General features: G+C 36.5%; 1 protein-coding gene across 1 annotated transcript; it reads left to right on the forward strand.

Moving 5' to 3' along the window:
- Window positions 1-20: 20 nt before the first annotated feature.
- Window positions 21-16,599, forward strand: LOC111700913 (serine/arginine repetitive matrix protein 2). The gene is made up of 19 exons (XM_023471991.1): window positions 21-343; window positions 1,366-1,488; window positions 1,900-1,983; window positions 2,841-2,912; window positions 3,694-3,811; window positions 4,174-4,731; window positions 5,922-6,032; window positions 6,342-9,102; window positions 9,514-9,568; window positions 9,820-9,941; window positions 10,182-10,255; window positions 11,263-11,397; window positions 11,757-11,965; window positions 12,106-12,570; window positions 13,257-13,393; window positions 14,543-14,600; window positions 15,439-15,568; window positions 15,650-15,748; window positions 16,213-16,599. Exons 1-19 carry the CDS (start codon window positions 203-205, stop codon window positions 16,305-16,307), a joined length of 5,547 nt encoding a protein of 1,848 aa, XP_023327759.1. The 5' UTR covers window positions 21-202; the 3' UTR covers window positions 16,308-16,599.
- The last annotated feature ends 623 nt before the right edge of the window (window positions 16,600-17,222 follow it).

A 17,222-nucleotide genomic window follows, 5' to 3' on the forward strand; every position in this document is an offset into this window, starting at 1 on the left:
CAAAAAGCATGACGATAGTTTGGAAATCCTCCGCCTGGCGCCGCCACATGTTCACACAGTAACACCACGCAGTGGCAACAAACGCCGCCAAACGCAGTTAAATTATAAGATTGCGGATTTTTAGGATATTGCGAGTTTTCTAAACGCAGACAGTTATTTGTATGTGATTTTTGTGAGACGAGGATTAAATTGGATTGACAAGATGGAGGGGGCCAATCCCCAGGAGGTCGATAAATTGGATATTAATGATCCTAACTTGGAGAACATGTTGGTAAATGAGCTCAAAGCTCAAGGAATTTTTGATCAATTTCGAAAGGATTGCTTGGCTGATGTTGACACCAAGGTTGGTAAATTCTCAAATTTGTAATTTTTCAGAGGATTTGCAAATTAGTGTTTCCTAAAAATTAATCTTTTGTTTTTTAACTTGATCGACGCAACCATGATAATATAATCAAACTTTTGGGTCTGGGGTCTTTCCTAGTATACGATTTTTGGACNGGGGGAGACTGATTTTATCAGTAAATAGTTTGATGATGGGAAAATAAGAGGTTTTTAATGAAAGAATACTTTGATTGGCAGATATCTATATTTTCTTGAAAAATCTTTTCGTTCCCACAATATCAAACCCTTTAGGAAGTTTTGAAATTCATATCAATTTTGTACATGACCACTTTTTCCAACATTAAATTAGTATTTATTTAGGGTTAGGTTAGGCTAAGACACTTCTGGACCGAGCGCTGCGGCCACATGTCTTACATTTAAGATCCATGTACAAAATTGATAGGAGGGGGGGAGTCCAAAAATCGTTCTCTAGGAAATTACCAAAGCGTTTAACTTCAATTTCAAATAGACCGATTTTTAGCCACCGCTTTTGATGTCTAAATAATTTTATGTTATGCGTAGCCTAGTGATTATTTGCTGTTTAATATCTTTGTCTATATCTCTTAGAACCAAATGTAGATTTCTATGATGATAATAATATCAAAAAGATAATTTCGAAGCGTCACGGTGGTAGGAAAAATGTCAGTTTTGTGCTATGAAAGAAAATCCCCAGTAATTCGCAAGTCGCATGTGTAGTAAACCACAATTGAAACTAAGAAAAAAAATTCTACTCTTCTTTTTGAGAAGAGTCTTATGCCGATAAGAATTGTAATATCAAACTCATTAAGTCATGCGTCTTTAAATTATATTATAAAGTGAAACCCTTCTTAATCTGAACTAAATAATTTTTAATCTATTGCACTTAGTTGTGATCATCATTGATATTTTTGTCTGACATTAGACCTGATAAAGATTTATAGAATAATAATACAAATGAAAAATATCAATTTTCTTACAGCAGTATAACTTGTTTTTATTTGACAGCCGGCGTACCAGAATCTGAAATCCCGAGTTGAAGGGACCTTGAAGTCCTTCATTGGGAAGAACAAGTGGTCCCCGGGGTTGAACAAGAACCAACTTAGGAACCAGCTCAGGAAGGATATACAGGTACTTTTTTATCATCCGACATCTGAATGGAATAGAGGATGTAGTGTAGTTAAGATTTTGATGACGTAATGGTATTTATCATAACCTAATCATGCTCTTTTTGTAATATTAGTAAACAATAACATTGGGTTTTTTAACATAAATTAAAAATGTAATTTGTGAAACCAATAATAGATTTGAAGTAACAAGTTTCTCTTTAAATCTTACTTTTAGAACCCCTGTGAAAACTCGTACTGTCACTTGTATCCCATTTATTTTTTACTTGATTTTTTATCACAGAAAAAAATGTGAATTCAAAAACGTAACTTTACGTCAGATTATGCATGTTGAGGACCGCAACACCAGTAAACTAAGACTTTTTGTAAATTGAATGCTTGACCGGAAATAATTCTTCATTTTTCACTTTTTTAGGACGTAACCGGAAAAGGAGTTCTTATCGAGCGTATTGTCGACCAGATAGTTGATCCTAAACTTAAACAAACGTTTGGACACGAGGTATTCTGTCTAAATCATCCCTCCCACCCACATTTTGAATAAAACACACTCTTAAAGTTTGTTGAGTTAAGCAATTTTAGCAATTTGTGTTCAATAAAGATTCCATTTTTTCCCATAATCTGAGGCCGAATTTAAACCGTTTTGCTGAGCCGTCAGAAACCGGTTCCAATTGAGTGCCGGCTCAAATCTCGAAACATTGACTACAAATTCAAGTGGAATCAACCATGTTTGAACCGCGTCTCCAATATTCGGTCTTTGAAATAATAAGTGTGAAACTGTACTACAGAGCCCGAAATTTAAAAGAGTATCGTTGAACTAAACTCTCGAGTTTTTTTTTATGGGGTCTAAGCATTATTGTAGATTTTGATTTAAAAGATTTAAAAAGTGGAGAATATGAAGAAAATAAATAAAATGATATTTCACAACAAAAAATATTGATATCCTCAAAACTGCCTAACCCCATTCGCGAAACCCGGGTTTTAAAACTGGTTTTCATTACGATACCCTGTTTTAAGTTTTGGGCTCTGGAAAATCAATTTTCTTTAAATATCATATAGCCAGCATATTTAACTCTGTATCTCATAATTACAATCAAGTTATCATAATAGTCTAAATACTTGGATTTCATGCTGCTATGTACCATGTACATAACATCTGTGTGACAATTTAAGGGTTAATAAACCTTTAATTTTATGCAAGGGAAGGAAATTCAAACTTTTTATAGCTTTTTCTTAGTCTGTAAATTATTTTAATGTAGTATTAGTTATTTTTGTTCTTCTGATTTGGGCTTAGGATAAATAATTTCATTATTTCTTGGTTTGATGACTATTTTTGTATATCAAACATTTATGATTTAGATTGAGAGTATGATAGAGAAATATTGTGGTTCTTCTTTAGAAGAAGAAGAAGAAGAGGTGGTGGAGACAGAGGTACAGATATTATAACAATAATAATAATGATAAACAGTAACTTTTTTATTAATAACTCATGACTTTCCTCTGATACGCCATTTTTTTGTGAATTAAAAACTTGGTTTAGATTTGTATGCTAATTAGTCGCGTATTTCTCGCATAATGTGACTGGCCCATTAATAGCAGGAAGGGATCCTATTTGTTTTTGGGTTTATAATCCCTCCTCTGATAATATCTTCTTTTTTCTGTTATGCTAGAAAGTTATACTCTTAAAAAAGGTTAGGGATGTTTTTTGTGGAATTTGGGAAATGATTAATTTTTAGTTGTTATAAATTTTATTTATGGAAAGCTATCACTAAAAGGGGGGAAATTTGTGTATTTCTTTGGTGAAAATAAATAATCTTGTGGGTATAAAATATTAAAAAGAATGAAAAATTTTTGCATTTTTTTCCAATGGCACAAGAACAAATATCTATTTTTTTTATAAGAAGCTCTAAATCGACAGTTTAAGGCTTATATTTTGAAGTTTCTCATTGGGATTTTGAAATAAATAAAATTCCTAAATTCCCAAAGCAAAGTTTGTTAATTAAAAAATTCTCATTCTTTATAAAAAAAGATCTTTAGGGATAGATATTTTTTATGATATCTCACCCTTCGCCAAAAATAATTTAGGAAAATATGAGAAAGGAGAGACAACTGTCATATGCCAAATCTTATTATCCCCCGGCTCTTCCTCCCGGGGGGGTATAACTCTTCAAACTGTATTGTGTAGTGTCCATCAATGATAGTTTCTTTCCAGGATGTGGATATGGCTGATGTGAAGGAGAACGGCCACCATCAAGGGAACGGAGATAATAATAGTGTTGCTGGAGAGGCTGAAGGGGAGGATTCTAATGACTCTGGTCCCGGACTGGCAGGTATGATTTTGTCGAATGTCGAAAGACGGGGGGGGGAGTTATCCTGAACTTTTTCCTTGTTTTGATTTATACTACAAATGTCTCTATAAACAGTAAACATTTAGTTAGAATAAAAACATTACTACTGGTAAGCTTTAACGCTGGTTTCTATCAATGCAGACATTTATATTTAAGAGAGATGAACAACTATAAAGTCACCCTCCCCCCCCCCTTTCATTAATCTTTGATTCTTTTTACCTAATTTAAAATATTATATACGGCTAGGGGGGGGGGGGGGTGTCTGTGGTTCTATAAATGCCAATGCGTCTTTATTTTTTATTGAATTTAGGGCAACAGCAATTTTTGAAATTAACTTTGTTTAGGTCAAATATCCCCGATAACCCCTGGGAGAGAAGAATCTCATTCTGGCTCTGGAACTATATCCCCACTGACCCCCACCACTACTCCACCCTTACCTCAGCATAGTTCACAGCCTCTGCCCCCTGGGGAGGAGATGGAGGTTGAGCTGCAGGTAGAACTACCTGCCGGAGGCCCGCCATCCCCTCATACTCCGCCACCTTTAGAGAGCTACACTCCGCCACCCAGGAAATCAACTGTTGTGGATCATTTCACACCCCCGCTCCCAGAGACAAATCTCATTGTTACTCCGCCACCACCAGGGACTGGATTGAGGGCTGCAGCCCCTTTCCCCCCTCCGCCCGGCGAGTCGGAGAGTGGAGGAGACGCCAGTATGTCTTCCATATCAGATACAGAAATAACAGACGTTTCCCCTCCTCACAGATACCCGTCCAGTCCTCCAGAAAATATACCACTACCCGACGTTTCTGCCTCTCCTAATACCTCTCCGCCGCCTGGAACTACTCCGCCAGGGACTTCAGCAGAACATGAGGCAGGAGCTAGACCCGTCTCCTCTCAAGCAGGTATAATATTTATCAATTATAAAGTTAATTTTTCAAGAAACCTCACGATATTATTTTAGATAAAAATGTACTCAAAAAAAAATTAAGAGTACATTTGTAATCCGAAAATCAATTAAGGTTAGGTTTTAGTATTTTTTCACATTTTCAATGAATACAGGGTGGCCAAAATGTACGGATTGTACGGATTTTATTTTTTTAGCCCTAAAATTATAAGGATTGTACGATTTTTTTCAAATTATAAGGATTGTACAGAATTTTAGCCAGGAAATACACAATTCCCCCCCCCCTTTTTGAGTCATTTCAGCAAATTTGCACGAAGATTTTCAAGAAGATCTTGTCAAAAAGAAGTTGGTTAACTTGTTTTCGGCATTCTAAATAATATTAGGTTCAATATTGGTTGTTTCAATTGACAATTAAAATTCATTCATAGTTTTTCGAGAACATTGATTTTTGCTATATAATGAGTTTTCTAGAAAGCATAATCAAACAAAACCATCCAAATGGAGAGAAGTAAAGGACTAAATGGCATAATTATAGATTTTTAGATTTTAAATGTGTATTTATCCTGTTTCTACTCTCATTCTCATCCTAATTTACTTGTTTCTCCTCTAATTCTCATCCTAATTTACTTGTTTCGCCTCTCATTATCATCCTAATTTACTTGTAAAAATATGTATTAGGTACTTTTTCACAGAAAGAACAAAAAGCAATGTAATGACTTCTCCTGCTGAAGAAGTTTAAACCCTCACACATGAACAATTGAATTTTGATGCGGTTTTTTTCAAAAATGGTTACATTTTTTTAAATGTACGGTTGTACAGATTTCTTCCATAAAAAATTGTACGGATTGTACGGATTTTTCAAAAAAAAATGTACTGATTTTGTCAAATAAAAATGTACGGATTGTACGGATTTTTTCCCAAAAAATGTACAGATTGTACGGATTTGTTCTAAAATGTACGGATTTTTTCAAAAAAGTTTTGGCCACCCTGTGAATAATTAATGGCAAGTATAGAAATTTATATTTTAAAAACATCAAAAATAACCCCACCAAGCAGGAATATGTATCTGTAAAAAAGTTTAGCAAGAGTTTCAGAATTCTTTGGTATTTTTCTATTCATCTTTAAAATGTTTTATTGTTAGTCTTTTGAGCTAGAAAGACTTTCTCAGTTAATATATATATATTTCAGGTACTGGAAGTGACTCAGATCTAGATCAGCTTGAAAGATTAAAGGCCGAGTTAATGGCTAAACTAGAGGGAGACTTCAAACTATCTCCAGAAGAAGATTCAGATTCTGAAGGTACAAAAGTACACCCCCTTCACTTCAAGTCTCGAAAAAATCTTTATTTTACTTTGTATCTTCTTTCTCAAAAATATTGTATTTAAACCACCTCTTCGGTTCAAGTTCAAAAGCAGTGGTTAAAATTAGTTTCAGTAGCCCAACTACTTCTTGCTTGTTTTTCGTTTAACTCCTGCTATTTTTAAACGGAAAAAAATGAAATAATAAACCCCAAACAAAATTAACTAAAACCATATTGCCGAAATAAAGGGGTGGGGGGGGGGGGGTTAGTGTCAATGGGTATTTACCGTAAAACTCTTATTTAATTAGGAGAAATAGAGAGTGAAGATGAGATTCCAACCGCGGATTCCCCAACCTCACCAGAGCAAGAGAAATCCCCAAAACCGGATAATTCCCCTAGTCAAGGAGAAGAATCCCCCGGTCAAGGGGATCAATCACCTGGGCAGGGAGATGGATCCCCTGAACAAGGAGAAAGATCTCCCGATCAAGAAGCAAAATCTCCCGATCAAGACGCAAAATCTCCTGGTCAAGAAATGAAATCTCCAAACCCACCTTCTCCGAAGGATGAATCTGAACTAATGAAATCCACTGAGGATTCTTCACCTCCCCTTCCACCTGCAGATTCTACTAGTACTATCCAGGAGCCCCATGCACAAAATCTATCCTCTGTAAACCAACTCCAGACACTCAAATCCCTTCCTCTTCCATCAACCAACATCTCAGAGTCTGCCGAACCTTCATTTAACACATCAGAGCAAATGAAAACCTTATTTAACGCACCAACTCCCTCTGGTCCTCAGAAGGGACCCAGAACTCCTGAGCCAGCATTTTCTCCTAATCCTGAAGAACCTGAGAGCCGTACTCCTAGTCCTGACAGAAGTAGGAAGGGTCCAACAACTCCACCTGAACCTTACTCCTCCTCCCCACCCAGTCCTCCATCTGCCTTCTCCGCTGCTCGCTCCGAGTACTGGAAACCTCCCTCTCCTAAGGAAGTGTCAACTCCAGATAGATCCAACCTCTCTACTCCTGTAAACCTGGGGAAAGTGATCTCCAAGGAGAAGAAGGATAAGCTGGAAAAGAAGAGTGATAAAATTAAAGAGCAGCAGCAGGCTAAACTAGCCAAGGTTGAGCAGAAGGTGAAGAGTAAGGATAAACTCAAGTCGGATAAATATCAGGATCTTGATATATTCAGTACCACTAAGAAACCTGCCACTCCCCACCTTCCCTATCGACCTCCAATGATGAGCGGTTCAACCCCTGGGTCCGGAACCAACTCTCCTCTTCTAAACGGATCCAAGGCAAGATCTAAACCTAATGATTACGCTAAAAAGCTTCACAACTCCATAAAGGAAGCTGCAATGAGACAGGACCCGGAGCGTTCTAAATCTAAGAATGAGTTTGTTAAACCCGGAAAAGTTCAAGATAGGCGGGGAAGCTCCGACTCGAGGGATACTAGAGATGACAGAAAAAGTCGGGATTCGTCGAAGCATGATTCGAAATCTCGAAAGTCCTCAACTGAAAAAAGAGAGAAAGATCGAAGCCGAGATAAAAGCAAAGATTATAACAAGGACAGATCCAAAGATAAAGAGCGCGAGAAAGAGAGAAATAAAGAGAAGGAGAGGCTGAAAGAAAGGGAGAAGAGTAAGAGTAGACGAGAGTCAGAAGAAGATAAAAAATCAGAGATTAACAAACAGAAAGAACGAGACAGTTATTACGAAGAATCCCGAAAGAGATTAGCGGAGATGAGACAACGAGAAGAGAAAGAAAAGAAGAAACAAAAGGAAGTCAAGAAAGAAGAAAAAGATTTGAAGAAGGAGAAGAGAAAAGATGATTTAAGCAAGGTCAAGGATCAACTAAGCTGTCTCGGGGTTGACGAAATCCGCAATCTTCTTCTTAAAACCATGGAAGAGAAAGCTGGTGGAAAGAAGATTATCAGTGAATTGGACGAACTAATGAACAAGAAAAAGAACAAGAAGAGGAAGGAGATTGTTCTCAGCGATAGCGAGGAGGAGGAGGAGGAGAGGGTCAAGCCAGAGAAGAGGAAGAAGGTTGAAAAACTAGAAAGTTCAGACGATGATGAAGTTATGATTGTTTCTCCGCCAAAGGAAACTTTAAACAAGGCCAAGGAAGCAAGAAAGGAATCTAACTCTACTTCTACTCATAAAACGCCAGCAAGAAAAGTTTCCAAAGATTTAAAAACGGACAAGTCCGGTGATAGCAAACTTGTCAAGAAAGAGTTAAGAAAAGAAGAAAAGTCAGAACCCACTCCGGTTGCTAAATCGGCTCCTAAGATTCAGTCAGATTCAGATTCAGTTTTCAACGATATCCCTGAAGACGAGCAGAAATCCGCTAAGGAAAACAAAACGACTGAATCCGCCAGCAAAAAGTCTGGAATGAAAACTCGCGGCGTAAAGGTTAACATCAATCGTCTCACTAACTCTGAATTTAACAAGTACAAGGATACCTCCTCCGACTCAGATTCAGATTTTGAGGTTAATGTTGATCATGTTGAAACTCTGTCTCCAGATATTCCTACAACTAGTCCTCTACCTTCTAGTCCTAAACCTAGAGCTGATGCTAAACCTCTCTCTCCCAAAGTATCTAGTTCTCCAATCGCCAACTCTCCTAAAAGCTCATCAGCAGTCGGATCCAAACCTGTCAAGTCTAAAAGTACAACTCCCAAGTCTCCTGCTCCTGTCTCCGGTGTATCTGCTGAGCCTGAGCTTAGCAGACCAATATCTCCTGTTGTCAAGGATGAAATGTGCTCCGAGGAGAGTACAGAGGAACGGACCCCCCGTCGTGTTGCTAGGGTTCAACCTTTACAGAAAGTATCAACACCTGAACCTAAACCTCGCTCTACTCCAGCAAGTAAAACTACACCCTCAGCTAAAGCTGCACCCTTGGCTAAACCTAAAACCGCGCAAATGTCCGCAGTATCGCCGTTTGCGGAGAATCGCATACCGACAGCGGATCAATTTTTCGGATTTGAGGAAGATGATGTTCAGACCATTCAAAGGATGAAGGATAGTCTCGACCTGGTTCTTGAAGACGAGGAGAATCTGCCAGTCAGGTTTAAAATAATTAAAGAATTTAAAAATAAAATAATTGTTTTCAGTTCTAATTTGATTAGATGGTTTAACAACTGTTAGTTGATATATTGATTTATGTGTGTTGGTGAGGATGAAAATAGATCTTTAAGGGTTTATGGTTGATAAACTATTATATAGCAAGGAGCTTCAACCCCCTGTTTTATTAATTGATAGTTATTTATTTGTGGTTTTGCTGATGAAATGTAAGATTTATAGTGTTGGTGATATTTCTGGTTGATTTGCTAAAACATTAGGTTTCTTGTTGATCAGTTTATATGTTCTGCTAATGATTAGATCAAACTATATAATAATGTTTAGTTTCGGTTGAATTTTCGCAGATTTTTTGCATTTATGGATATTTTTTGTAAGTTGGTAAAAGTTAATATTTTCAGTTCTGTATCTGAGGAAGAGATAAACAAACACATCCCATCTTCACGTACAGTTGAGGTAAATCATATTGCTTTAAGAATATCATTTTGGCATTTTTTTCGCCAGGTTCACTGTAAGATCTGAACTCCTAGGTTTTATATGATAATTTAAGTAATTCGAGCGAAGTTTTTTTTTTTAATCTTAATTTTTGGGGACATGTATTATGACTGATGATAAGTATGGTGTTTTCATCTGTTAGATGGTGGTTTTATTTCCCCCTCCCTTTTAAGAAAATATTACACCTTTGATGAATAATGTTCTGTTTGTAGGTTGACCTACCTGCAACCTGTGATACTGCTGGACTCCTGGATAAGCTGGAGCAGCTTGGAGGCGGGGCTAGGATACTCCACCCTATACCAGCCTGGTTACATCCTTATATTGTCGGAGCTAAGTAAGTATTAAAGGGTACCTATGTGAATGTGGGGTCACTAAAACATACAAAAAAGCCCCTTCCCTTTATGCCTTAAGTTTCGTCATAAAATGTCAGATTCCATTCTCAAAAGGTCAAATAATCTCCTGAGGGAACTTCCCTACAATTTTCTGTTTCTGCCAAGACTCGGACAGTTTTTGAGAATCCACGGGCAACGCAGGGCATTTCAGCTAGTTATTTTAATATATGTGTGTTGTACAGATTAAAACCCGATGAGCTTGAACTACCCTCTACTCAGGAACTTGAGGAATATCTTACAAAGAATCAGAAGAAAGGTGAGAATGCACTGAGCATAGAATGGGTCGCGTTAGGTTGTGCTCACCTTTCCTTCCATAAACTACATAGGTCGACAACTTGACGTCTCCTATATTAGTTGTCAAATGTGCGGAGAAATATTTATCGATCAGATAAGAATTTAGCATGAGACATCTAGCGGCCAACATATCGTCCCCTAACGTACTTTAAATACACGATGGAAAGAACGGGCTTTGAGTTGTATGGGGTTATGTTAGGTTGGTCCGGTTTGACCGCTAGTAAGCTTGTTAAATGGACTTGTATCTAATTGTAGTTGACCGATTTGTGATTGATTGGTTGATTGATTGGTTGATTGATTGATTGGACCACTTAACCTCAAACTGGGATCACACATCCATAATCGATAAAAACTAATAAACTAATTTTGATTGACTATTGATCAATTAAAAGTAAAAACGTGTTAGCACCTTCAATTGACATTGTAATGTTAAGCTAAGAACGGTGAAAGAACCTTTAACTGAAACGTGCTGAAACTCTGAATTGTTCAGCTAAGAAACATGTTTGATTTAATATTTACGATTGGTAATGTTCAGCTAAGAAAGTTGGTGGAATTTGTATGTTACTGTACATTGTACATTAACAGTACATATGTAAATGTTTAGCTAAGAAACGTACTTGAAGTTATAAAAATGTTAATGTTCAGCTAAGAAACGTGCTTGAATTATTAATGTGCTAATATTCAACTCAGAAACGTGCTTGAATTATTAATGTGTTAATATTCAGCTCAGAAACGTGCCGTAATTAATAAATGTGTCAATATTCAGCTCAGAAACGTTCCGTAATTAATAAATGTGTTCATATTAAACTCAGAAACGTGCTTGAATTATTAATGTGTTAATATTCAACTCAGAAACGTGCTTGAATTATTAATGTGTTAATATTCAACTCAGAAACGTGCTGTAATTAATAAATGTGTTAATATTCAGCTAAGAAACGTGCTGTAATTAATAAGTATGTTTATGTTCAGCCAAGAAACGTGGTGGAAACTATGATATTGTGGTTGAATGGGTTCCCCTACCTGTATCAGACAAGAAGACGAAGGCAGAAAGAGAATTAAAGAACGATCCATTTTCAACCTTTTTCTCAGGGTTAGGGGACTCAGGTATTTATTCATTTAAACGGGATTTGACAGCTTTAAAATTCCAATTTCTCCCTACTTCTTGTTGTTAATTAGACTTATTTTTTTAATACCCTACTTTATTTTCATCTTAATAAATCTTAAAATATCTGTATAAATGTTCAAATTTACTTTAAAAACTTTTTATCTTTAAATTGAACTTGAAATTTTTGTATTTATGAATGTCACAATTAAATTTTAGTCCACGTCTTCCGTTGTTCCTATATTGGTTTCCATATCTTCAACAGTAATTCGTAAAAATATTCAACCCTGGGTTTTCAAGAAAATATTTACATATTAGTAAAAAGCTTTTAAATTTGATTTTGATCCAACCTTGTAACTAGGAGGGAAGCGAGCTAGACGAGCAAATAATCGATACTCAAGTGCAGAGTACTCAGTCACAGGGGAACTAGATGTGTCAGCCTCCAAGGTTGACCTCATGACCTCGAAGGACGACATTGGGAGCTCGAAGGATGACCTCAACAGCTCCGTGGCCTCTCAAGAGTTGGGAAAGGATGAGGGTAGGGTGAAGAGTAGCAAGGAGAGAATAAAGGTGATCAATACTTTTTTTTTTTATTTCCTAAAAAAAAGTTAACATTGTCACAACATTTATGATTTAGTTAGCATCTTGAATTTATTCATGTTAGATATTTTATTTTATTTCTATCAAAATTTTTTTAAAATGAATTCTAGGCTTATCTGAAGAGCGCTGGTGTAGAACGATCAGAGATCACCTCCGATTCACAACCTCCGACAGCATTAACAGTCGAGGAGGCAAAATCCATACCGGAGGCCATTAAACCCGAGAGTGAAGTTAGTGAACCTACCGAGGCTGTTAAACCTGTGAAAGAGAACACTAAACCATTAATTGCTCGTGTTAAACCTTTAGTAAACATAACCTCTACGCCGAGTGAACCTCGTTCCGACGATAAACCAATCCCCGCCGTTAATTCGGCGGTTAATCCTACAAAATCTAAACCCACACGGCCTTCTCGCCGATCCAAAATGAACGGTGATTCGTCCATGATAGACGAACCGTCTAAGGACTTGATAAAGGATAATCTTGACGCGGAGCTGGAGGCTACCGAGGCTGAGATGAAGGCTGTCCTCCAAACTATGATGAACACAAAGAGAACCTTTGCTTCAGAACAGGGAGAGGTAATTATTAAACCATATTAGTGACAATCTATTTATCTTAACCTAACCTTGCCTAGAATAGTGTGCGAGTAATTATCTCCTCAAGGGAGGAGGGTGATGTCCACACCTGCGCTTACATATCCTTTCATACATCCGGTCATGATTCAATTTATTTATTTTTCCTTCCTCAACCTTCTTATTTGTGTTAGGGGTCAACGTTTTAGAATTGGTTTAAATCAAGTGAAGTGCGGTTTATGTTGTGATGTCTCCAAGGAACCCATCTTTATTCCGGCCTAACGATTTTTAAGGCTGCTTTTTAAAATTTTTTCTGTGAATTTGATCATTCTTTTTGTGGATATTTTTTTAATTTCTTTATTTTTTGTTTTTTCTTTTCTTTCTTTTATAAACCTTTTTTGTATATATTTTTTTCTTCATTTTTTTGTAGTATAAATACTGTTAGGGCCTCCTCTTTATTTCGTTATCTCGCAACCTTTTAAAAATGAAAACAAAAAGTTTGTATTAAAATGTCCTTAGAACGAATTTAAAGAATTTAAACGGCGTCACTGAACCGCCAAAAACCGGTTCCAATTGAGCGCCGGCTCAAACCTCAAACACTGAATACTAGAAGAACCAACCATGTTTGAAACGCGTACGAAGCTCAAATTCTTTAAATTCGGCCTCTTGTGATTTAATTCTGATGTTTCTAGTTCTACGGATGGAGTTCCGACGAGGTTCACACACCCCAGATCACGTCGCTGGTTGAGGGTGGGGCAGTGTCCGCCCTGGCAGAAGGCGGAGCCAAGTTTGGTCTCAAGGAGCTTGATATTCTCGGGCACAAACTCTTGTAAGTAACAAAAAATGGTATTTCCAAACTTAAACTGTACTAACGTAAAACTTGAGTATATTCCACGTTAGATTGAAATCGTGATAATTTTTTACTATTCAATCATAACTCCTATTATTGAAGTAGCTTTTCCTAAGAACAAGAATGATTAAAAATTTTGTTCTAAAACCGGATAAATTTGTTTTTCTCATACTTGTTATTAGGGATGGGTAACGTTTGCTTTTGAGATTAATCTTTCCATAAAACTAAAGTTTTCAGAACGATCGTTTTCAAAAAAAAAAGAAAAAATTAAATTTTTTAAAAAGCTTCACATATTTCTAAAAAAAAAAAAAATTTCATGGTTTTAAATTTTTTGGAGTCGAAGGAATCCTTTAAAAAAAAAATTAAATTTTTTTCAGGATATTTTAAATACAAAAAAGATTAAATTTTTAACTGTCGCCTTTATTCAAAAACGTCATTTTCAAAACTATCGTTTTTCTAGTTTTATAAACTATTGTTTTACGGAACGATCTTGTCGTTTTTTTCTTCTTAAATCATAACTTAGTTTCATCCCATTCAAAAACGATATTTTTTTAAAACGACCGTTTTAGATTTTTCAGATTTTTATCATTGTCAACGAAACAAAACGGACGTTTTTCTAAAAAATCAAAACTTCCCATCCCTACATGTTAAACATTTCTATTCAAATTTTGGTTTTCTTTTCTCAAAAAACCCTAATTGCGGATTTTTTCAACTAAGACCTACAAGTTATTGGCTTTTTGTCTCATATTCGAGATAGAAATGCTACAAGTTTTAGCTCATACATAACTTGACTTTATATTTGATTCGATTAGAATTTGGACACTGTTCTGAATTGTTGCATGCATGTCTTTGGTGTCGTATCGTTTGCACTAATGATTGATCGTACTAACGTTTTATTTGAGGGTTAGGTTGGGTTAAGAAAATTTCTGGGCCGAGCGCTGCGACTAGGACAGGCTAGGGGGCCAAGCGCCGCGGCTAGGACAGGCCAAGGGGCCGGGCGCTGCGGCCACAAGTGTTACTGATCAGCTGACTTTAGTGCAAAAGTACGTTAGTTCAATCGGACATTAGTGCAAACGATATAGCATCGTCTCTTCTAATAGTGTTCACGACCAAATTTTCTATGTTTAGTCCTGTCTCCAGTGCAGAAGATTCTGATTTAGAGGTTATTATGTCTCCAGCTATACAGGTAAATATTAGCAGTATCACCAGTAGCAATAACTGTTTCGGTAGCAGTAGAGGGAGTTCTTTGCAAAAATTGTTAGTAAATTGTTAATTTAGCAATGCGGGAAAAGCAGCAAAAAGGGACAGAAACGGGAGCAAAATCTAGAGGAGTAGGAACATAAATGGTAGGAAACGCTGTAGTAACTGCTGTAGTTACAGAAACGGTAGCAAGAGCTGTAGCAGAACAGGAACGGTAGCAGCAGGGGTAGGAACTATACCAAAATCACCAAAATCCCCATCAATGTCGTCTTGTGCCGATTTTTAAGTTTTTGGCACAAGATGAAAGATAATTTGTAGAACCTGTGCAAAATTAGATAACACGTATTGGGGACAGGAGTATGCAGCGTAAATATAGATATGGATTAAATCGGGTATGGGAAATGGGGATATTTATAATTCATATGTGTGAAATAAAAATAAATAGTTGCATATAAATAATAGATACAGTTTAACTCAAAACTTCGGAGACATCGAAAGAATTTATAAAATGTCGTTTTCCATACCTGTAATCTATATACTGCAGATATTTACTTTTATTGAGTAATTACTTAAAGCTCTTCGAAACTGTCCCTGCATGCAGTGCATATTTCATGGCTATATATTTATTTTTACAAATAGTAAGATTAAGGTAAAATAGTTAAAACCCATTGAAAAATTGTCAAGACGACATTTTACAAATTCTTTCAATGTTTCCGAATTAACTGCATAAACTGCATAATATTTGTTTTGAGGATTAAAAAATATCTCAGTCGATGTTCAGACCAATGATCAAATATAAACTTTTGATATTGGATTATTTTTAGCGTGATATAAAGAAAGCTGAGATGACGAAATCTGATTGTCGATTTGACCTCCGGCCTGACCTCTTGAGGTCGGTCAAGGATGATATTGACCTCAGGAATGGGTCTGACGGCAGTGATTCAGATGACAAAGGTAGATTTTATTGCCTGATAAAAAATTCAAGATAATTTTTTGTGTTAGAATTTAAATCCCATTAACTCCTGAATTATCCAGGTTCCAGCAGTCCATCCAGCTCTGGGTCTAGTAAGGAGAACAAGGAAATAATCTCCAATCCTAGAACCAGGAGATCAGAACCATTTAACATAAATAAAGGTTGGAACTATTCTCTGTGTGGATTATTGTTAAGAATGCATTTAATCTAGGAGCGTATATTCTTTATTGAAAGGGAAGGAGGGTATCAAAATTGGATATAAATAGGGAGGGGAAGAAAATAAATTTTAATAAGGAAGGTTCCCGATAAATCAGAAAATATGTCGGGNTAGCCCTCCCCACCGCCACAATTTTTCATTTCTTCGAGACGCAAGATAGCGCTACCAAAAAGGGAAATAAATTCAATCTAATGGGGGGATATGAAAACAATTCTTAGTTAGAATATACACCCCTGATTAAAGTAGCGAAGTAGGTTTCGCTGCCCAATAACTGCAACACTGCAACAGTTGTTGATCAAACTTTTTTATTTATAAAACTACATTTTTATATCATAATTTTAAATCAAGATAGTTTATCCTATTTTTAAAAGTTTTTTGTTTTTCATCTTCTGATCTTAAAAATTTCAGACTCCGCCACAGTTCTTAGGCGTGGGCGGAAGCGTAGTGTCGGTGGTGAAGAACTAAAGGGTGCTGCCCCGGAGCGGAAGAAGATGAAACTATAAATATTGCGCCAAAATTGACAGAATTTGGAGCCATTTGAAAATTTTTAGTTAAACTGTATTCGGACATTTTCTTTTTCTGTCCTTAATAGGGTGGCCTCAGGTTAGAGACAAAACAGAAACAGGGTGTCAGGAAAAAGGCTTTTATTAAAAAAAATATTGTTATTTCATTTTTACCGGAAAAATATTTTACGTATAATGAAACGCCCTGTAATTCCGTACGAAAATCAGTTGTTTGTAGAGATGAAACGTATATATCCTACTTTTTGAATAAATCTGTATATTTTCAATGAAATTTTCTTATTAATTTTTAAGTTGGAGCAAGATGTAATGAGATGAAGGAAATGTAAGGAGCAAAAAGCTAAGAACCTAAAGGGACTGTAAGGGTAATTTCGAGTGGCATATCCGATTTATAACGATACCCTTAAACCTTGCTTGATCAAGGATTTCGTAGATATTCTTATTTACTCCGGCTGGTCAGTCTTGTGAAGAGCAAGAGAGCATCACACCTACCAGGCGTGACAAAGGACAGAAGAGAGATAAGGAATGCGAACCAGTCCAGAGGAGCGTCGGTCCCACGGGAACGAGCGTTTATAACGTTAATCATTATATCGCATGGGAGGCGTCAAAGCGCTGTCTCTGAAGCATGGAAGCCTTAGGTTCTCAAAAACATAAGTTTCACACAAGAATAAATAAATCACAATATGAGCACAAGATATGGAAGTACATAAGGCAGCCATCCTGATAGGTGGTGTGTAGGCTACTTAGTATAATGCCACACATCACAGACTTAGAATAGGACTGTGAATGGGGTGGTGTCATGAAGTGGAAAATTAAATGCCAAGAAACTGCGCAAGTGTACACTAGCCCGGAGAGTACAGTGTACACTTTAACCTCGAGTCTTGGTACTCGATCTTC

This window comes from Eurytemora carolleeae, unplaced genomic scaffold (genome assembly GCF_000591075.1).
Source record: "Eurytemora carolleeae unplaced genomic scaffold, Eaff_2.0 scaffold286, whole genome shotgun sequence".
Classification (NCBI taxonomy): domain Eukaryota; kingdom Metazoa; phylum Arthropoda; class Copepoda; order Calanoida; family Temoridae; genus Eurytemora; species Eurytemora carolleeae.